This window comes from Hylaeus volcanicus, chromosome 3 (assembly GCF_026283585.1).
Source record: "Hylaeus volcanicus isolate JK05 chromosome 3, UHH_iyHylVolc1.0_haploid, whole genome shotgun sequence".
In the NCBI taxonomy this organism is placed as follows: Eukaryota; Metazoa; Arthropoda; class Insecta; order Hymenoptera; family Colletidae; genus Hylaeus; species Hylaeus volcanicus.
Genome location: NC_071978.1, coordinates 19,502,479 through 19,526,073, shown reverse-complemented (window position 1 = coordinate 19,526,073; position 23,595 = coordinate 19,502,479). Strand labels below are relative to the sequence as shown.

Genomic DNA, 23,595 nt, shown 5'->3' with positions numbered 1-23,595 from the left:
TTTACTAATTGAAGGAATTTTGTAATTTATTTGAACAGATTTTTGTTAGAATTGCCTGTGTAGTGTTTAGAAGATTTAACTCTAGTTGACTCCGTTAAATTTCTTGATATTCTTCAAGTATATTCACTGTGGAAAGTTAATTTCAAGTTTATTATATAAACTTTAGTCTCGTGCATTATAAGAGCGTTTATTCTTGGGTTTCTTCTAATTAATGAAACCTATCAGAACAACATGAGGGAATCAATCTTTGTATAAACTATCAGGACTGTTTTCTAATTCCTTGCATATAATTATCAAGCAAAGTCGATGCAAATATCTTGCATCTCGAATTTTACTTTCATCTAACGTTATTATTGTTATGAAATCTACTACAACAACATAAGGGGGTAAACACTTTTCCAAATTGTTATGCCTACTTTCTAATTTCTTCCATATTTTTATCAAGCACAGTCGACGCAAATATCTTGCATCTCGAGTTTTGCTTTCATCTAACGCCATTCTTGTTACCTTTAAACGTACCACAACAACAAAAGGGGATGAACCCTTTTCCAAATTGTCAAGACTGTTTTCTAATTCCTTCCATATTTTTAGAAAATTGATGCAAATACCTGGCATTTCGAATTTTGTTTTCATCTAACCCCATTATTGTTACCTCGAAACCTAACAGAACAACATCAGAGGATGATCATCTCTATTTCCTCCTTCCACCTTCACATCAAAGTCCACGTAACACCAAAATGGTTCTTGACATCGATATACCGAATCCTCCGTGTTCCCTCGTGTTCTCCATATTACAAGCTCCCCATTTCCGGGGCATCGTGCATCCACAAGCGCGTCTGCGGGCCAACCCCGGTCCGAGAGGGGGTTAGAGCACCCCGTTCTTTTCCAGACGATTCAGGAAAGCCTCGACGAGGAATTCCATCGTCCACAGATCCCATCAGCATAGATAAACATTCTCTTTCTCCCCGGGACCTTTCGCGGTAGGCTAGGAGAAGTCGAGAAATAAGCGGTTCTCTTTTGTGGCTCTTCCCCCCTGGTATCTGTTCACCTAGGTTTCATCTCTTTTCCTTCCCCTCGCCGTCTCCGTTCCCCTTCGGTACGGTGTACGTAGCCACGACGGTGGAAGGGATCGGAGGCATTGTGTCTCTACGTGGGTATATAGAGAGTAAGCGTGCAAATCCGCGAGCTCGTGTATGGGTATAATCGTTTATTTCGCGTCGACCTTTGCGGGGCACTACGTCAAAATGTCAGACGCGACCCCGCCTGAGCGTAGAGAAGATGCACTGGGAACGTTGTAATGGGCTTACAAAGCGTAACAAACTGATGCGAGGTCAAACACACGACGGGCAATAAACACACGGAAAGATAAATGGGCCCTTAAGGTGCAGCACACCAACGGGGCCCCGACCGTCCGGGGAAAGTGTTTCGCTTTTGGCTCGAGGTGGGCTTCCACCTCTTTTTCAGACGCTACGGAAGATAATAGCGAGTCGTTAGCCGATTATTTACAAGGAAACTCCGCCGGCCGATTATTTATAAGGAAAGCCCGAGCGATTATTTACAAGGAAATTTCAGACGATATTTATTAGCCGTCCGGGCCGGGTACGTTCATCGCGCGGGATGAACTGTTTCCTCCTTACGACCTATCGTATCGAGACCTTTGGCCCTTCGGTCGATGCGCCGGGGTGAAATTTTAATTACCGCTTCGGTCGAGCGGACTCCGTTCGTTGGATGTTTCTTTGAGTTAGAAGTGTCGATGGCGGGAAGAGTGAGCGAGGATGAAAGTGAGAATCGAGGGGTGAGGAGGATTCATAAAGGATGTTTTTGGATTCTGTAGATTCGAAATGAGATGTAGTGCTAGAATCTGGTTTTATGTTTGGTCAGAACTTGGGTTTTTTTGGTTATGAGAGGCTTTTGGAGCAGATACCAGGAAAGAGATAGGTTGATATTCATTGAGGGTAAAAATAAAGATAGGAGACTATTAAAGTTTTAGTGAGAATGGTTGTTGTAAATTGCGAACACAGTATTACAATTTCATGATATATTTGATCAAAATTAATTGTTTTAACCCATTCACTATTAGGCAAATTTAAAGAGTTTTGCGGATACCAGGGAAGAGATAGGTTGATATCCATTGAGGGTAAAAATAAAGATAGGAGACTATTAAAGTTTTAGTGAGGTTGGTTGTTGTAAATTGGGGACACAGTATTACAATTTCATGATATATTTGATCAAAATTAATTTTTTCAACCCATTCACTGTCAGGCAAATTTAAAGAATTTTGCCTTAAGTGCCAAGACTTAATACAGATATTAAATCTGGATTATTATTTTGATAATAAAAAGTGACATTAGGAATGTTGGTGTGAATGAAGCTTTTAGGAATGTTAAGTGGAAACGAAAAAGTTAGAAAGCAAACGACAGAGACGTGGCGGCTTACGTTGACGCCACAGTAGATTAACCCACTCACTGCCAGACAAATTTAAAGCGTTTTGCCTTGGGCGCCAAGATTTAATACAGATGTTAAATATAGGTGTTTTTTGACAATAAAAAAGAATATTAAATTTGTTGTTTTAGAAAGAAAATTTACGATCTCCTTTTGCAATAATTCGTGACTCAAAAGGCTGCAAATTTATCCCTTGAGTAATTGCAATGAATTTGAACTACGAGATATCTCGTAGTTGGCAGTGAATTGGTTAACAATGAGCTTTTAAAACGTGAAACAGCAGCAAATGGATAAATTTAGGTTAGTTAAAGGTGAGAATAAAAGAAATAGTCGATCGATTAGTGCAACGAAAAACTCAGTTAATACTCCAAGTTTAACACTTTACCGACCGGTAGCGATTGGATATATGTATAATTAAATTCAATATTTTTCAATTTGACAACAATTTCTATTTCTTTATTTATTAAAAAAATCACGGTATTGTCTATATAATATGAATATCTAGTACAATTTAATGATTTTTACAATGAATTCTGAATTTTGAAATTACATGTATGTATTACTCAAACGATTTCATGTCCTAGTATAATTTGCAAGACGCGTACGACATGCGTACCATGTTCAAGTCGAATTCTTGAATTACTTAGGTAACCCATAAAAATAGAATTCTCAGTTTTATCCGATAAATCATCTACGAATATTATTATTTATACATTATAATTATTTAGTACAATTGTAGTAACTTATATAACATAAATGAATTTAGTAATATTTTTTATTTAGACAATATTAGCATTATTCATCCTAATTTTATCCATTGGAATACTTTCTCGATTAATATCTACATATTTTATAATTTATATAACGATAGAAGTATCACATGTTATGTCAATAATAAATAATAAAGTATCGGTTGTCCTAGCAAAAAGTCTATTAAATAGGCCAACACGAAAATTACACGGAGAATAAATTCGAGAGTTGTTGAAACGTAGGGAATATCCCTAGATTGAACATTCACGTGGGAATGATCGCGACGTTTACGTTCCAATCGGACGTTTGACGAAACGATATCGCGACCTCGGTCTGTTGAAGACGCGGAGGATCGCCCTGAGCCATAAGTGACTTACGGAGCGTAACAAACTGACGCGAGTTTAAGCACAGGACGGGCAATAAACACGCGGTAAGATAAATGGACCCTAGGCTCCATCGGTGCTGTCTTGGAGGAAAGTGTATCATTTCTACTAGATCTTCTCGCTCGTGAGCAACAATGTAAATTGTGGATCGTCGGGAATGCGAGTCGGGAATGCGCGTGGTTGGAATCTCGGCTTAGGGGTGAAATATTCGTGTCAGTTACTTAAATGTCAGAGGAACTTTGCCCGTAAACGTGATCTAACTTGTGTCTCATGAAAGGTTAAGAAACCAATTAAATTATTAGAAATTTTCAGATAAAATGTATGAATTATAAATTTTACTGCGAATTTCATGCATTTATAACACATTCGAATTCGAAAAACACGTGCAAAACTCATGGCAGAATGTATGCACTAATAAAAAATAAAGCATAAATTTCAGAAAGAAATGTAAATATAAAAAGGCAAAAGGGAAAATATACCTGAATGAGTATTTCACAAATTATAATCCTACAGTGATAAATTAATATCATCATCATAAATAATGTTATTATCTATATTAATCTATGACACATATATTCCTTCCCACATTAATATACCTACGTCATTAATGTACAAAATTCTCCCTCTAATCGCAAGATACCCAAAAATAAAATCATTCCTTTCAATAATTACTTCCGCACTATCCGACACGCTGCATCTACAATTTAATTACCTTCAAGTGGATTCAAATCCAGATACACCCCATCATGAAATTTAAAATGTAACTCGCCGCTTCAGGAACAAGTTCAACTAATAATAACTTCCTTCTTTTCTTGTTTCAGATGCCACAGACGGTGCCATCCGCAGCCGGCTACTCGCCGTCGTTCGATTACAGCACATTCCAGTTCGATTTGTCCCTTCTTTCGGACGATTATGTTACCGCGAACGCTCAGAATACCTTGAAACCGACGCAAATCAAACAGGAAGCACAATCGCCGCGTCCTAGCTCGCCGATCACTTACTCGAGTCCACCTTACCCCGGTGCGGGCGGCGAATTGCCACTTTCCCCTAATTACTCGCACGAGGGCTCGCCAGGATACCCAACGAGTCCTTACTACGTTCCCAGGAGTCCTCAGAGCGCCCAGTTTTATCCAACCAGCCCCGAACCGTCCGCCAAGCAGCCAGTCAAGAGGGAGAAGAGTCTCGACCTACTCGCCATCTTGCAGGAATCAAGGTTAATATATTTTATATAAAAATATAATATAAATTTTCCCTTAACCCTTTTGGGCTGGTTTCTAGACTGTTTTCTATTTGGACTCTATTCCATTTCTTTTTGGAAATTAATTGTATTGAACTAGAGTTGTCTACAAATCAAGATCATATCCAGATACAAAGGAACAATTTGACTCAGAGTAAATGATGTTCATTTTTTTTTTAACATATAGTTCGTTCGCTGCACAAATCGATCAACTCCGCTTTTTGAAAAATCTTCAATTTAAGTGTCAAAGTACTTGGTGCAGCCATAACTTTTTATATTTATAATAACTTTCCTGAATAATAAACATTAGCACTATTAAACGACAAACATTATTACATCGCATCATTATTATTTATTATTATTATTTTCACATTATTCCATCGCATATCTGAACGTTTTTTTTATGGAGTTAATCGATTTGTGCAATGAAGGCTCACATGTTCTTGTTAAGTCTCGATTGTAATTTGACCAATGGTAACCAGGAATATTCACTGGGACATGTATGCCCCATTAGAGTCGAAAGGGTTAAAAGGTCATCGTGGTGTGACGAACATGTTATTTCCACGTTTCTTACCATGCAATTTCCATATTTGAAATTTTCCATTCGGCCGATAGTTTTGGAGTTAGAACTCTGTATCACTTAGGCTGGGACACCCTGTATAATACGTGTGCATAATGCACGTGTTGAACCCGTATTCAGTGGCACAAAAAGTGACATGAAGGGTATGTTATTTTTTAGAATTAAAAACTTGAGATGATTAGACTGATAGGAAATGAATATATTTAATGTAAACACTATCAGCTTTCTGAACGAACCACCCTAACAAGTATTCAGTAACACAGAGTGGCATAAAAGACATGTTATTTTTTTAGACTAGAAACTTAATGAAATTAAACTAACAGGAAATTAGTATATTAAATTTAAACAGTTCAGTTTTGGGCACTTTATTATCGAATCTGAACGAACCACCCTGTATAACAACAACTATTCAGTAATATATAGTGGCATAAAAAGCGTGTTATTTTTTTAGACTAGAAACTTAATGAAATTAAACTAACAGGAAATTAGTATATTAAATATAAACAGTTCAGTTTTGGGCACTTTATTATCAAATCTAAATGTAACACCCTATCCAACACATCTTCACAATGCCCCTATTGAACAAATATTCAATAACAGAAAAGGTGGCATGAAAAACTCACTATCTCCTAAAACTAAATTTAGAAATTTAATAAAATTAGATTAATAAGAAATCAATATATTAAATATAAACAGTCTCAGCGCTCTGTAGACATAAAAACCGCGTTCATAGCCAAAAAGATAATAAATTTCACCCCTGTTTCAAGGTGTCCCATTATAAATTTCCTAAAAAAATACACGCAGAGATCAAAAACTTACTCGTAAGTTAATATCGCAATCAACGCTTCAAGATTCAACGAAATGTACCACATATCGCTCCCAGTCGCTAATCGAGTTGTCGCATAAAATCTAACAACGTCACTCAGTTGCCTTCCGAGTCCAAGGGGTTGAATCACCCACTGACATCCACCTCGCCCTCTAATTTCAGACTCCTGGCCGAGAGTCTGGGTTACCGTGAAGACTCGACCGACTGCACAGTACCGTGCACGCCACCCAGAACGGAAGAGGACATCTACAACAGCCTTGACGCGGACTTCTTCGCGAAGAAAGAAGATGCCGGAGTGCAGGGCCACCCGTTGTTGAAGGAAATCCTGTTCAAGGAAGAGCCTCGGTCCAGTTGCAGCAGCAACAGCAGCAGCAGCAGTAGCAGCAGCAGCGTCAGCAGCAATTCCTCCTCGTTGTCGTCGTCCTCGTCGACGACTTCCTCTTCTCCAGACCCCATAGAGCTGGAGAACAGTTCGCCGCTGAAGAACTTGCTCTTCAAGGGCGCTCGAAAGGATTTCGCGGACGTCGCGAGAACAAATGTTCTGAAACTCGAGAGAATACAGGACGAGGTCAGCAATCCTCTGCAGAAGGAGGAGGAGCTCTTCAAGGACGGTCAGAAGAGCGATCATCAGTTGCTCAGGGAGGTTTTGAGGGACACGAGCTTTCAAAGGAAGTACAATCTGAGACCCGTGGATCTTGGTAGCGTTGGGACTGGGTTCGTGGAAGACATGGAACCTGGCGAATGCGTCGGAGACCTGACCAGAGAACAGATCGAGCCTGTCCTGAGCCTGGCCATTCAGCAGCTGCAGAAGGACTTTGATAATACCTGCGTGGCACTGGGCATACATCCAGGTGAGCAATGGTCCTTTATTGTACGTACCAATTGTCTTATTATTTTGTTGAAAAATGTACCTGTTACTCAATCGGTGTGTTAACGATGGAATTATCAAGGTTAATGCATATTAATCATACAGCACTGTATCTTTGAAATTAGAGGAAAGAGCAAACTAATTTATCAATGAATTTAATTCTCTATAATAATAGTTGTCCCTGAAAATTGCGATGATATCATTGTTAATAGTTGAACGATTTTAAGAAGAAGTTTAACACGTTGATCGCCGTTGATCGCCGTTGATTCATATATGGGTGACAGTACTTTTCCCTGGACAAATAAAAAATTTATTCTAAAAGTCAAGTGTCAAAGAAAATTAATTTGAATGAAATTCTTGAATTTTAACGAAGTTTAAAAGTCTATAAAGAAAATGTAGTAACAGTACAAATTTACAAGAATATTAGTCTGGCAGGAACGTGTTAAAGTACTGTGCGGACGTGAGAAGCTGGCTAGTGGGTCGGATTAGTAGCAGTTTAATCTCCTAGATTATATTACAGAATTCTATGCCTAATATTTTACAAAAACCATCGAGGATCTGGACTGTATCACTCTGCAGTAGCCTGTTAAGTCTTGGTAATAACTAAATGACTAAAACTTTCAAATTTGTCAATTTGACTCGTGTACTATACGGATATGAGAAATTGGCTAGTGGGTCTGGTTAGTAGAAGTATAATCTCCTTGATTAGAATTCTATATTGTAATCTATACTGTGCTGTAAACTTCATTAAAAATTACATATATAATTCTTTAATGTATTGCGTTTCTAGTAGGCACGGTTTAAATAACAGTAGTTTATCGAGAGACAACAATAAAGAGAAACATAATAAATTTATATTTTTCCTACCCATCTAATTAAATTTCTCACTAATTCTACCAAAAATTACCAATAATTAAAGTAATACAAAATTTACTGCAATCATCACGTTCTGATACTCGATAACAATACTCCTAAGGAATAAAAGTTTCAAACAAAGGAATAACATTCATCTCGAATAAGCAAACAACTGCCCGCTACAAAAATAATAATTGGACTCAAAAAAGTGTTGGTTTAATCGTACGAAAATTACCCAGCAATTTGCAGTGCCCCTTAGAAGTTGAAAGAGTCGGTTACCGTTAGAGAACGTGATTACCGCTTAACTCCGCTAACTGCGACATAGTAAATAAATAAATTCTACAGGTACGCCTTGGTAATAAGAAGGTGCGTGAATGTCCATTAGACACATAGACCTTCTTGCTACCTTGCCGCGGGCGAGACTTTGACGTTATCTTCGTAGACGTTGGAGCGACCGGTTCGACTATTACTTTGTACCATAACGAACGCCGCGCTCGGAATAAGTTACGAACTCGTGTAGTACTTTCCTGAGGCGTTACGAAATTTCGAGGTCCCGGCTCAAGGTCGCTCCGCACTTCCGCTAGTTTTCCAACACTTTCATTCCTGTACACGTCACGATGACTAATCGTAGGTTTGGGTACGCCATAACCTTCTTCTTGTCTCGATCAGCTAATAACAGAATCGAGATAAATGCTGACAGTGATATTGAACGTGAATTAACATGTCGAGAATATAATGTCTATAAATTTGTTGCTTATTTATTGTAATATAATGTATATAATTTTTTTTGTTTAAATACAATATCTGGAAATTTGTTACGTATCAAATTATCACTACTCACATGTAACAAGATAGCCATTTAATAGATCATACTTGAGTAGATTGACTATGTTTTAGCTATTTAATAACGATTTGATCTTACTTAAAGTCCTTTTTAAGAAAATTAATTTGGAATTAGGATTGCCTAACAATATAATGATTAATAAAATAAAAGCAAATCAATTTTTTTGGATGTGTGAAGACTTTTAAAAATTATGATGTAATGCGGTCCAACGAGCAAATGTACTTTTCATATTTAAGTTCAGGTTGACAATCGTTCGGTACAATACAAATTATCTGAATGTACTGAATCTAATATAAATATGACGTTATAAATATAAATTAGAAGTAAATTCTTCTTGACCTTCAATTTCTATCAATTTCATCCTATTTCTGTTTTTAACATAGACGACTGTTAGAAGTAGTTATTTGTTTTAATTGGTTAAAACAATTTTGATTGAACTTGAAATGATCTAGTAAAGTAAAGCTTTCCATTTTGTTAATTTATATTCACTAAAATAAATGTTTATCTTGTTCTTTTATAGATTAAAGTAATGTTCACTGTTCTCTATACTGTTATTATTATTATTATTATTATTATATTATACATTAGATCCAACGAAAATTACTTTAACTTATAACACCGAAAAATAAAAATAGAGATAAAAATCTAATCTAAATGTACTGAATATAAATTGATAGAGTGGAAAGCTTTACATTACTAGAATAATTACAAACAGAATGGAACGAATATAAATGTAAGACGCATACCTTATATTATAGTATTCGTGCATATGTGCCGTCGACAAATAAATACGAGTACTATTTATTAGACCGCATTACATAATAATTTTTAAATTAAATAAATATCATCATTACTATAATGAAAATAGAGGTAACCCCCGTTATTTGTACGTTATGAGACAAGGAATCTTCTCATCGAGCAATAAAAATACTTGCTTCGAACATACATATGCATATACAAATATACATATTCTAAAATTGAAACGATTTGATAAGAAAATCCAGAAAACTGCATTAAAATCATCAATGCCTGGAAAAAAGGCAACATAGTTCAAAGAAATCAGGGCATAACAAAAAAAAAATTCCTGAATATTAGAGTATACCGTCAAACAGGACAAGTTTTACCGCATTCCATTCAATCCTGTTATTCCTCTTTAATCGTAGGAGGGATTTGAAACTTTCTCTCCGTTTCAATGCGCAAGGCTGCGCGATATTCGCGAAGTTGGAGTAAAAACTCGGCGAAAATCGATTAGAGGTGTATCGCTAATGAAACGATTCCGTTTGTTGCAGAACCACGACGCTGGAGCGCAGCGGACGTAGCAGCCTGGATACAATGGGCCAGGAGGCAACTGCAGCTGCCCTCGGTGCCATTGGAGAGCTTCAACGTCGACGGCGCAACGTTAACTTCCCTAACGGAGGAAGAGTTCTGTCAGAGAGCACCACAGGTGAGTCGGAGCCGATTCCTCGAAAATTCCAGCGCCTTGGGCCTCTGTCGATCGCGAAACTCCGCTCGTTAAAATCGGCTAACGCGTAAATCGCACTTTCAACGAGTACCGTTACGCAACGCTTCTTCGAGGCGATTATTCGCGGGCTGGAGCGCCAATTTAACGAAGCAATTAGTCGCTGGAATTTCGCGGTGTTTTAATAAATTAGCAGTGCTAACGGTCGCTAGCAGGATGATTGCCACTGACGGATGACCGTTGAATTGGCGATGACGAGTTCTCGTTCGTGACGAACTTTGTTTTTAATTGTGGCAGGAGGTAGTTCGATTACTTTTTATTTAGTTAAATGTTTCGAAATTGGCACGATTTAGTAACGAATGAAATTATAATTATTTTGAGGCGAAAGTAATGGCGTGTACATTTTTTTTTTAATTTTCTGGACAGATGAAGATTTTCGTTTCAGATGTGAATGTGAATTATACATGTGTCGGGGAGGAATTCGTTTAATTAAATGTCGAGATCAATATTGTTCCCTTCAACATTATTTAAAATGCAATAGTTCGCAATAGTAACAATTTGAATTTGCTTGATGTGTACGATTATTAACTCTCTAATGGAAACATTTGGGTCATTGTATTAAGTAGATTCCTAATCTTTATTTGTGTCTCGAGTATAAAATTATTATTTGTTTATATTATTTTTTAAGAAGAAATTGCAAAATAATATTTCACAAGCAAAATAATCGCAAAATGACTTTCTTCAAACAATAAAACGTACAAAGTAAACATTTCTGTTCTCTAGATAATAATATTTACAAATATTATCACGTTGTGATAACCTATTATTACACAACTGATTCGAGTACGATAGAACAGCAAAAAATTTAATTAACCGATAAAAATGAACGGTTCAGCACCTTAGCGTCCTATACTGACGAGGGAGTAATACTTTTATGAATAAGGTTTAATATTGCATTATCTTGAGGACCTCGGAGGTACAGGTACATCAGAAAATATTGAGAACTACATTTTCGATAGACAGGCAAATCTAATGAAATCTAAATTATTTTGTAATTAACGAAATAAGTGGCTGCAAAGGTGGAGTCTTTGATGGACCACGATTTCTTTGTGGCACATTCTGACTCGTTATCTAGAGTGTCGTCGTCTCCGACACTTTTCCATGAAGTTATCTCGTGTCGTCCCAAGAATTTACAACAGACTTCGTTTTTTTGCCTTATCGCTGTTAAAACTTCTTGTTCGCAGACAATGCAATAGTAGGTTCGTCCACGTTGCGAAATTAAAGCATCGTTAAGTAAGTTTTCGTAGAGAAATTTATTGCAACGTTTCATGCAAGCCTTGGAGGCCTTAGTAATATAATAATCGCTGATCGCAACAAATTCTAATGAACACTCACTTTCTATTACAGTACATTCTCGATATTTATAATGCGTTACCAAAATATTAATACATTTATATGTGTACAATTTATAATAATTGTATATAATATATTATGTATATGTTATGTATTATAGTATTTTATATACAATTAATATAAGTTATATAATAAATTATGTATTACATACAATATAATTTATGTTCATTGTATATAATACATTACATATACTATTCAAAAATCTAAAAAGATAACATTGGTTCAGAATATCAGCAAATACAATTCAATATTTTTATTTTCTTACTATTTTTTTAATTATACAGTTTACTAACTTTATTAAGAATAAAGTTTGCTTATACACACCATAGTTTTAGAATATTAATACTTTTCTTCATTGTCGAACATAGTTTCTTTCATTAAAAGAAATATAATTACATCTTCGTATATATATCAGTTTTAATAAATTTATAATAGTAAACTAAAAATATAATTTTTTTGGTTTTCTAAAATAGAGAATCAAAACGTAAATAAAACAAAAACTAGGATTCTTTAAATAGTATGCATACAAGCTCGTCTATGAATATTCTCTAGCAAACATATCATTTGTGTTAGACATGCAATGAACGTTTTATTAGAATAGCAAGAATTAACATTTTTGTTTGACCACTCTACAATATTTACTTCGTCGCATTATAACACTCTCTATACTAAAAGACAAAATAACAACGATACATTAACATACACTCAAGTTAGATTTTATGTCACCTCTAAGCAACTTTTAAATAGTTTCTCCTGGTTTGCTTTCCTGACAAATCGTACGTTCACTTCCGTTCTATCCTCGAGGATCGGTTCCTACTAGTAAAATCACGCGTTGCGGTTACGTTCTTGTCGCGGATAAAGAATAAAAAACGGAAAAGAAGAGCCAGAAGCCTGGGCTCGTTCGATAAAGAAACTAATGGCGCGAGTCACTTGAGAAACACTCGCGGACAAGGTCCGGTGAAAGTGAATTTCCTGGAAATCGGTGTGCGTCCACGTTCTTTCCTCGTAATCCACGAGTCGAAGGGGCACAAGAGGGACGGCATGAGTAAGCAACTGGCGTAATAATACGGTTTGCAGCCGCTTAACGGAACCGGGATTCTCCTGATACACCTTTTGTACATCCTCGGAATACATCGTTTTAGCCACGATTGGCGGATTTCTTGGCCATTGAATAAGATCAGTGGTGCTTAACCTTCCAAGCTCGCTACACGAGGTTCGAAAGAAGACTCCCGTTCAATTCGATGGTACGCTTCAATTGGGAAAAGTACTTCTCCTGGAACACCAACGTTCCATCATAATCAAGAAATACATTTGGTTAGACCTACTCTTTGAAACCATTGTTAATTCGGTTCAAAGGAGTCATTCATTTCTATAATGCACATTAATTGGAAAAAATACTTCTCGCGGGACACCAATGACTCACCATAATCAAGAAATATATTTGGTTAGATCTACTCTTCTAAAATCATTGTTTGTTCGGTTCAACGGATTCATTCATTTCTATAATGCACCTCGATTGGAAAAAATACTTTTCGTGGGACACCAATGACTCGCCATAATGAAGAAATATATTTGGTTATTGAAAATTAGAAATGCTAGAGATAACGCGACTATTACCTTCATTGAAATTTAATTCATGACAATTATAATGAATAAGCTAAAAGGAAACTTCGAATAAATTCAAGCATATATCAATCTGGATTTAAAGAAATCGTCTACAAATATAGAAATTATAAACACATACTCAATTATGACTCCAATAAACAACGAACAAGAATTGTACAACCAAGTATTGATCTACAAATTCCAGTATAGAGGTATTTAAAAATGGGGTATTTTGCATTATGAAGAGTATTTCAAAACCGGTGTTAGGATTTTGTTCTTTAATAAGACATAAATTGAATGGATCATATCTGATCTTTTATTTCGAATGAAAGTATACATAAATACAATCAAACACGAACATTTTCGCTTGATTATTGAATATAAGAACAATTTAGAAATGAAATAATTTAGACAACACTACTCTACTATAATTGTTTGTCCAGTATAAACATTACAAATAATTTGGAATAATTGCTATAATTTGTTACCCTGTTGACACTACTATAGTTTTGTGTCTACTATAAACATATCAAACAACCTAGAATAATTGCTATAAATCGTAACTCTATATAAACATGTAGCTCACAAAAATGTTACAACGTAGTTTTATTCTACAAACTTGCACTCTTATAAAAATAAAAAATTGTATACCTCTTTTATACAATACTTTATGTATTATTAAAGAACAAGATCCTTAAGCCATTCTTCTGAAACTCTTTAAGAATCCTGATTCTCCTTCGAAGAGTATCCGATGAACAGTTGTTCACCTCTCATCCAACATTGAACATATTTTTATCTCGATAAGAGCTCCGTCCACCTTTGCTTCACGCCACAGTGGTGTGCCGCAGCATAGTGGTTAAGAATCACTGGAACAGACCGTTACCGAGCCGACTCGAGTCTGGAAGTCGACATCAAGATCGTCGACATTTGAGTCTTGCGTGAATGCAAATACTCGTTTTCAATGTTAGAGAACGCGGCCGTTTGTCTTCTAAGAGATTAGCAAAACTGAGGGTAACTCTTCCGCGGCGACGTTTCTGTTATTCATTTTACTTTGATTTCGCTGGCGAATTTTTTCCTTTTCGTTGTTTCGAAACGGTACTTAATTCTTATTACCGTGCCGCGTTCGTTTCGCGAACGGAATGCAGATGTAGATTTACGTCTGACTCGGTCCTGGCTGCTGCTGCCGCAAGCAGTCGCTGCGGAGATAAGTCCGACATCTCCTATTGATGCAAATATAAAATTTCCTTGTCTAGCGATGATACGAAACATAAATTCAGAGATTGCGAATATTTATTGCCACGGATGTTACGTTCAGGTACTACATATGACGGATAATCTTATCCCGCGGTGAACGTTCGTAAATTAATTTGTATTCCAGTCGATTAGGGCCTTTCTATTCTGAAATTCAATTCTGAACGTCTTCTACTTCGATTTTGTAGGAAATCCACAGGCGTTCAGTAGAGCGTCTTTCTTTGCGTTTCACAATTGATGTAATGATCTAGCAGTGACAAACTATTAAGATGAGTATCGATAATAATTGAGCCTGATTTATTTATTTCAACTTCTGATTGTAAGTGATTTGTAATATAACTTCTTTTTTATAAAAGTACTTTCAATTTCTGTTTTTAGGAACATGATTTCTCATCGCTGAGAAAGGTTAAAATATCTATACGTTGATATAAATAAAAAATATAGCGATCCATTTGGAAAAGACACAACGAAACAAAATTATTAAATTAACTATTGTTTCACATTTCAGTATTATAGCAATTATTCAGTATTATATATATCACGGTATATTATTATTCGTGGTCATGTGCATTTGAATAATTGTTAAATTAAATTCCTTGTCCTTAAATTTTTGTGTAAATAACGTGTTCAATTTATGACCTTTACATAAACAACTAGGTGCTTTACCAAAAGTGATCTCTAACCTAGACGTTCATGCGACCTTAAACAAATCGTTTAAAAAAAAAAATTTCTTTTTGTCTGTTACTAGAATCTTTACAATTCAGTTTATGAACCATATTAGAATTCTCCCTCTTCTTCACATTGTCTTTATTTAGATTGCACATACTTTTTAGACTATCAACCGGCTTGAAGGCTGAGATCGATTTGAATCCATTTAAATAATTAGAAACCTGTCTTGAAAGTGATTCAATGTATGGAATGACTACGTAATTTTTCTTCTCTCGTTCTGAAAGATCCTGTGTCGATTCTGTGGGAGTACAATAACAGTTTTGTCTTTGTTTACTAAAGATTCTTCTCTTCAACAGTCTAGCCAACAATTTTTGGAAATAGGTGCGCATCCTTTTTTGTCGGTAAAGTTTTGAGTAAAATCGCAACCTTCCAAATTAATCAAACCATTCTAATCCTCAACAATTTCTGTACAACCAACTACAATAATTAAAAAAAGAAGAAATTATGATACAAATAACGATATAAAACAAGAAGACTGATCTTAAATTTGAACGTGTGATAACTGGCGAACTTACTCATACGAATTAAGGGACGATAATCATAAAATATATGCTAGTTATGATTTATTATTCTTATTATATTCCCGTTATCGTGCATCGAAATGAAAAATTAAACTCTTCATTTTCTTCTTTTCTAAGTATTATAGATTCTGATTTATATTGACATACATGTAAAGAAGCGACCTAAGAAGTTGATAGTTTTTCAATTTTCACGACCCTGAGTTTTGATGTATTTGGTTTCAACTTTCATATTTTTAACGTGAAGCCTACTAACGATGAATTTCTATTAATTAATGCACACCTAAAAAAGAAACCTAAGAGTTAGTTAATATTTTAAAAATGTTCACGTTCCTGAATTTCCATGTGTTTGGTTTCAATGTTTATATTTTTAACGTGAACCCTACTAGCGATAAATGTCTATTAATTAATGCACACCTAAAAACGAAACCTGAGAAGCAGGTATTCATTTAATTTCCACGACACTGTGAGTTATGCTTTCTTTGGTTCCGGCAGAATTTATATTTTCTGTTTAAAACCTACTAAGGATAAATTTCTATTAATTTCCGAGTAAATCTCCCCTTCGTTAACAGTCCCCGTCGCTGAAGAATGGTAGGCGATAACTCTCCGTTAATGTCTTAAACGGCCGTTTGAAGCACAACTCGATAATGGTCACGATTCACGGATGAGGCTAGTCGTAATTTTGCAATGCAAAAGTCCGAAGGGTAACGGTCTACTTTGTGCCGCAGAAACCCGTGGTCTCGATACGTGTATCGAAGACGATCTCTGTCTCTTGAAATCGTACGTATAGAACGCAGTGGAAATTAATGGCGAACAGAGAGTACCTTGCATAGCGCAGGGGGATAGATAGTCATGCATAATGGATTCAGCTGTACGTCTTGTAATTGGATAATTACACTACGGCGCACTGCGGCAGTCTTCCTAACGTAAAATCATGAACAGACTCACGGTTATACGCTATCTATAATTTTGTGGATTCTTCCCTCGTTTGCACGACCTTCGAACCGATGCTCACTGTTAAATTTTCCTCCTTGACGTGCCGATCGCTGGACTATCCCTTTCAAATTCCTCCGTGGAAGCATTTCGTCCTTCTTTGTTCGCTCTAATCGGTTTTCTACCCTACACCAGTTTCTAAACGTATGTGTTAGATGTACGCATGACGTTGTATTACTTTATTAACCAAATGAAATCTATATAAGGTGGAGCGAGTAAGTGTGACAAATCATAACTAAGAGATTATGATTATGATTAATTATAATTGTCAGTGCATTTAGAGGAAAATGTTAAAAAATGACGAAAGGATTCAATCTATGCAAAAGAAATATGGATTTTTATTTAAAAGAATAATGCAACTGTTTTAGTATAGAAACTTTAGGCATCTATAGATGTTTTCAAAAAAATTATCATTTTACATGTGAATTCTTTTTTTTCATAGACTAAATATGGTTACAATGGAATTTTGGTGGTGTGTGTGTAATATGTTGAATTACGTTACCTTAATTTTTTTGTACAAAGTACCTAAATGTACATATTTTTAATTGAAGCAAAATTGAGTATCAATTTTTTCATTTTTTAATATAGAATTTGTACTTTCAATATTTGCACATGTAAATTCTTATATTTTTGCATATAAATTTGTACATTTTTATTGATTTAAAAATAAGAAACCCATTTTACAAAATGCTTTATGGAGGTTATTTTATCAAACATTTCATTTTTATCGAGGATTATTCTGATTTTACTGAAATTATTCATTTTGATTCGCGACAAGTACGATTTTTATTCGTGTATTCGCTTTTATTTTATTCATACTTCTTTAATCGTTTGAAGTATACGATACCATTTCCTAAAAATGTTAATTATTATATTAAAAGTTTCTGTAAAAATGTCAAAAATATACCTCACCAATTAATTTCATCAGTCTCACACTCACCGAGTCTATTCTGTTAAGAAAAAATATTTGTTAACACCATAGCATTTGATTTGTTCTTTCATACTCTACCTTTTAGATAATCGAATGCATTGCTATTCACCAATAGACTCTGCAAAGTTTCAAATACATCCTTTAATACTTACGATGAAACGAATGAACTCATCGCCAGTACAGTCGTATACATAGTGGACCGTTAAAAATCTAATTTTTCTTTCAAAGTTCTATTCAAAGTGCTCCACAGAAACTTTCGACTTACGACGTGATCCATTTCTCCTCTCTCGCTGCTCACATTTTCTCGATATTAATCTCAACATCATCTTGGGCTCTCATTGTGCCTCGCGATAATTCGTCGTGGTTCGTTCTGCACAACCGAGGAAGACTTATTATTAATGAACAAATTCGTTCGACTGCGCTTGGAGATGTTTAATGTCCGCGGCACGTAAGAATGGAATTACAATGTAACTCGTTCTTTCACATTCCTGAACCTAAATCATAAAATCCACCTCTACTTGCCGACAGCATCCACACCGACACACCGTGTTGCAACGACTAATATGCACATACAGGGTGGTTTATACAAAATGTTGCATATGCTGTTTTACAATTTAAAATTCGTTTTAATCTCGTTTGATGAATATTTGAATTTGTGTCTGATTACGAAAGAAATTAATGTCAATACACCATCATCTTTTGAACGAATATTTGATTGAAATTCACTTATAAAATGCACTATATATATATATGCATGTATAAACATATAAACATGTATTGTATACATATAAGTGTACATATATTTTTTTAATTAGAGTAAACTTAAATATCAATTTTTACATTTTTAAATATAAAATTTGCATACTTTGTACATAACATATAACATAAATTCTTATATGCTAATATCTTATATTAACATAAGTGTGTCTGTATATATTTTTAATTGCAATGAAAGTGAATATCAAAGTGGAAATCAAATACATTTTTAAAGGTATAATTTGATGTTCACTTCGATATTTACTTTCATTGCGATTAAGAATTCTTTATGTTTATCACATAAACTCTTGTATGTTATACATATACGTTTATATATACACATATATAAATATAAATGTGTGTATATACGTTTACAATTCAAGTGAAAGTGAACGTCAATTTTGACATTTTCGAAAATGAAATTAAAATTTCTTATATTTAGTATATAAATTCTATGATTTGATCTATACAGGGTGTTAAAAAAAAAGCATTGAATATTTATATGGTGTATAGGGCACACTGTGCTGAGTAAAAAAGCTTTAGTAAACATAGGTCCAAAGGTCAATCGTTTCTGAGATATAAACATTTTTGTTTGCTAGTATCATAATTGACTTACTTGCTTCCATCGCATGCGATGTTTATGTCAGTGTTTCTAAATTGCGTTCTGAATGTTCCCGTTCAAGTGCCGACAATTTCGTCAATTTCATTTTTTCAATTTCGTGTATAGAAATGAGCGGTGTACAGTGTACAGTGTACAGTGTGTGAAACAACCTTCTTCTCACACTACCCTTCCTACCTCCAAAAACGCATCCTCACCTTGAAGTATATACGTATAACTTGTTCTATATAACTTCTCCATATAAAATTCAAAGATCTACGTACTCTAAAAATTCGATTCTAATTCATCCACGCGACTCGAATCGCCACTTATTCAGCTCTGTCTACAATTTAACAGTTAGCGGGCGCTCGTTACACGGAACTCGTATCGCCACGGGAAATGTAATGAAAGCCTTGCGAGGAAATCGGAAACGAATTTCATTTGCATATTTCCCATTCGTACGGTTCCCCCAGTGAGACGGAATCGTAAAAGATATTGCTAATTGGTATTAATGTAGCAGGATCGTTTCGAATTGCTACCGAGTTTCACGATATAAAGTCGTTCGAGAAATCGTTTGGATGCGATGCAAATTGCACCGCTCTTGAGATGCAAATGCACGTGATCGTAAAATGCTCGTGTATTTTCGAATTTGATGCAACTAGGTACTTCGCGGCACGATCGGAAGAAACATGCGAACCAGCGGGCCTCCCCCGTGTAATTTTCAGCTGCCGGTTACGTGCATTACGCGGCGCATCGATCGTCGGATACGTTCCGCGAATCGAAATTCCCAACGGTCGATCGCAGCGTCGGATCGCACGCCGAAGAACCATAACGAACGGAGTATGCATTAATGACTTCTTCAGTGTTTGCGAACACCGCGGCAAACTATGAATTATTTAACCCCTGGATGAACAGCGTTCAATTTCAGGTCAAAGCCAGGCGGTCCATTCATCTGACCATGGGGAGAATCGTCTTTTCTTTTTTTCCTTTTTTTTATTCGAATGAAATCATCTCTTTCTCCATGAATTACGACTGGGAACGATGAGAGCCAAAGACGAGTTAGAGATTAATAGGGAGATATTTATGTGAAAAGTGGGAGAGGATGATCTTGTAAATAAAAATTCTTAGTGTAACACGACTACTATGATACGCTTGGAAGAAAACAAGATCTGTTTCAAGAATTTTTATTTCATGCAACAAATAATTGTTGGAGGTACAATTTTGTGGTTTATTTTTAGTCAATTTCTTCATTCACACACTCATTCGGTCCCTTGTGTTCTATGTTTGCCTAAAAATCTTTTTCAAATATATAATAATTATTAAATATAACATATAATATAATTTTTATGTAATAATAGATAGATTTAAAATATAAATGTTTTATGTTGAATATATAAATACATACTTCAAATGAAATACTTTTAAAACATTTTTGGCAGTGCATAGAATATAAATAAAAAAATATATAAACTTCTATAAATATATATGAAATATTAAATATATCATATGATGTATAAATAATAAGAATATACATTACGTAATAATAAGTATAATAAAAATAAAAATATATTTTATATGAAATATATGAATATATACTTCAAATAAAGTACCTCCAAAGGATAATTTGAAGGGAAACCGGGCTAGAAATAATTGTCGAAATATGATGTTACAAAATTATTAATATTCCTGGAATACGTACGTGGAATTATATTTATTCATACACGTTCCGTGAATTATCTGACCTAGCATGTCTAACGGATTAGTTTATTCTGTGGTTGCGGACCAGAATGGTTGCATCAAAGGTAGCTAATTCGAGGAAAGCGCGCCAATCTATGAAACGTGTTTCTCCGGCGAACCTAAGGTAGTTCAATCCTACGGGTCGCTCTATCTCTGTAATTCACCGCCTACGTTGCACCGTTTGTCGGCACACATAATTCGATCAGTGCCTCGCATAATTTATGCATATATACGACGGTATTAGTCTCTACCGTTGCAACAATGAACTTCTGGTTTGCTATTCAGTTTACAAAATCCACGATTCCTCGAAAAACTGTATTCTCTATTTAATTTCCATTCAAATTTGCGTTTTTGACAAATGCATTTTCATGAACTTCTTCCGTTGTCTTTCAAATTGCAAAAGTTCTCTATCTGGTTATATTTGTACTGAAAACTGAGTTCAAATATTGAATATATAATACAAAGTATCGAATTGACTTGTGATGTTCGAATTTTCTTTGTATATTGACATAAATTCGTTTTGTTCTTTCATGCAGTGATATCGTTTCGATAATTATTCATTGACAATTCATTACTTCAGAGAAACAGCAGTCAACAGTTCCGAGTACATCGAGATCTTCAAGGATAGGGAATAATATCTAGAATAGATCTTCTCAAAATATTTTATTCGTTACATATCTATGTATAGTTGAAATGAATATAACCCTTTATTTATGAAAGTGAAATAACTGACGATGACGAAAACCATCGTTTGGCATTCAGTCCTCAGAACAACGATGCATGGATGTACTTTGAAAAAAAAAAAGTAATGGAGTTACGTCATTTTGAAATGGCTGGTCTTTGGTATCTATAGTAATTAATTGCATGTTAGCGTATAACAAAAAAATATTGCCAGACGTTTTGCACATGAATAAAGGGTGCTAAATGTGAACGAAGTTGCATTTTATGTACCAGCACCCTTTATGTAGCGTGTAAAATGTCTGACACTATTCTTTTTTGTTATTCGCGAATATGCAATTAATTACTATAATATATTGACGTTATACTTGATATTAAGAGGGTTATATACAAGAACATAACTTGAAGTCGGTGACGTAATTAATTTCTTATCGGTATTGCTATCAATACGGTTACTATACAACAGACCCTTTGCTATAGCTCTTCGCAGCGCTCTTTTTGACGGTTAAGTTTACCTCTCTGACCTTGTCTCTATACACCGCTATACCAAAAATTAGCCATTTCAAAATTTCATTATACTTTTTCAAAATAAGCTTAATAACTTCATTATATGTTTTCCAATATAAAATATCGTCAGTTATAACTTGACTGCAGAAGTTTATGCACGATAAATATGTAACATGCATATGCAAAATATGGATGAAAAATATCCAAAATATGCACGAAAAATTTGAATAAAATGTAGTATAATATGTACACTGCGGATCTTTATGCATTTATAGAAAATTTGAATGTACAAGAATCTACAAAATGCAAACAATATGGAAGAATATAAAAAATGTTGAAAGTAAAGGTCATGTTATAATATTTGCAGAATAAAATAAATTCCTATTTAGGTTCGATATTTGTAGGCACGTTCGCGAAGATTTTATTTTGCATAAAGATCCGCAGTCTAATAATAAGTAATATATTAGTATGTTATAGAATATTCGCTATGTACACATATATAAAATACTTTTCACAATTATTCTGGTGTATTATAATTCGCGTGACAATAAATTACGAGCAGTTTTTCCAAATTTAATGGTGTTAGTTGGTGGCGTTTGTCTGTCAAAATTAATTTATACGCGGGGAACGATCGCTCTACGTTATATGAAGTAATCGGTACGTATTTAAATCTAGACCAACATTGTTCCGGCACACTTATTGGTCCTTGAACGCCCTCGTTATTTAAAATATTAGAAAGTTTTCGATACTGTAGAAAATCCTACATTCTTTCTAATATATCATTGCATATGTTTTTAAACATAAACATGCAAAATAAAAAATGTATTTTTATAGTACTCTAATTTCAAAACAAATTTCTGTCTAGGCCCCATTCTTTTAATTATTTCCCATAAAGATACGCATTTGCATAAACTTCCGCAGTCTAGTTATAACACTATCATAAGGAAAAGGATTATTTTCATTTCAAAATGGCGCAAGTAAAATCGCCCATTCCCCAACTATAAAGCTTCTGTCGAGAAACCCTCTAATTCTCAAATCATGCCCGCAACTCCCGCCGAAGATCTCATATAAATTCTCGGGACCGTTCGGCGAAACGGAAAAGCCGACCGGTATGAGCGTTGCAATTCATCCTCTCCCCACCCGACCCGTTCGCATCCCCGTTCCCCCGTAGGTGCAACGACTCGGATGCACCGTTTGTCGCCAACTAGAACTCGATTCGCGTTTGCACGCAGGAACCCGTGGCCGTGCGTCACACGTCGTCGCCGTCCGCGTGGCCTCTGCAGCGGTGCAGCGGTGCAGCGGTGCAGCCGCGGCGCATAACTGCATCTAAGGTGCGTTCGTTCGGGTTTTATCCCTCCCCGTTCCCCCCTCGGTGTTCCCTCCAGCAGCCGCAGCGGAGTCGAGCAACAGGATTGGCGTTCGGATACGTGCACGGACGCGCTATTTGCCCGGCAGAAACGACTGAAAAGTGGGTCAACGGCTGCCTGAATGCCTGGCCGTCCGGCTGGATTGCTCGACTCCTTCTTGTTGCGTCTCAACGGAGCCGCTTTCTCTTCTCTTCGCGGCGCAGTGACTTCGTCGCTGGAATTCTAACACTTGCGTGTGGCGGACCTGCTCTCCCCACTCTCCCCCGTC

General features: G+C 35.5%; 1 protein-coding gene across 8 annotated transcripts in view; it reads left to right on the top strand.

The window, feature by feature from the left end:
* LOC128873253 (DNA-binding protein D-ETS-4) overlaps positions 1–23,595 on the top strand; it is a 159,180-nt gene that overhangs the window by 90,765 nt on the left and 44,820 nt on the right. For all 8 annotated transcript variants that reach the window (XR_008456375.1, XR_008456374.1, XR_008456376.1 and 5 more), the window contains exons 2-4: positions 4,397–4,788; positions 6,381–7,069; positions 10,075–10,229. Coding sequence is in view for 4 of the 8 variants with exons in the window: in XM_054116690.1 (XP_053972665.1) it covers positions 4,397–4,788; positions 6,381–7,069; positions 10,075–10,229 (1,236 nt within the window). In the remaining 4 variants the exon portion in view is untranslated. The remainder of the gene's footprint in view (positions 1–4,396; positions 4,789–6,380; positions 7,070–10,074; positions 10,230–23,595) is intronic.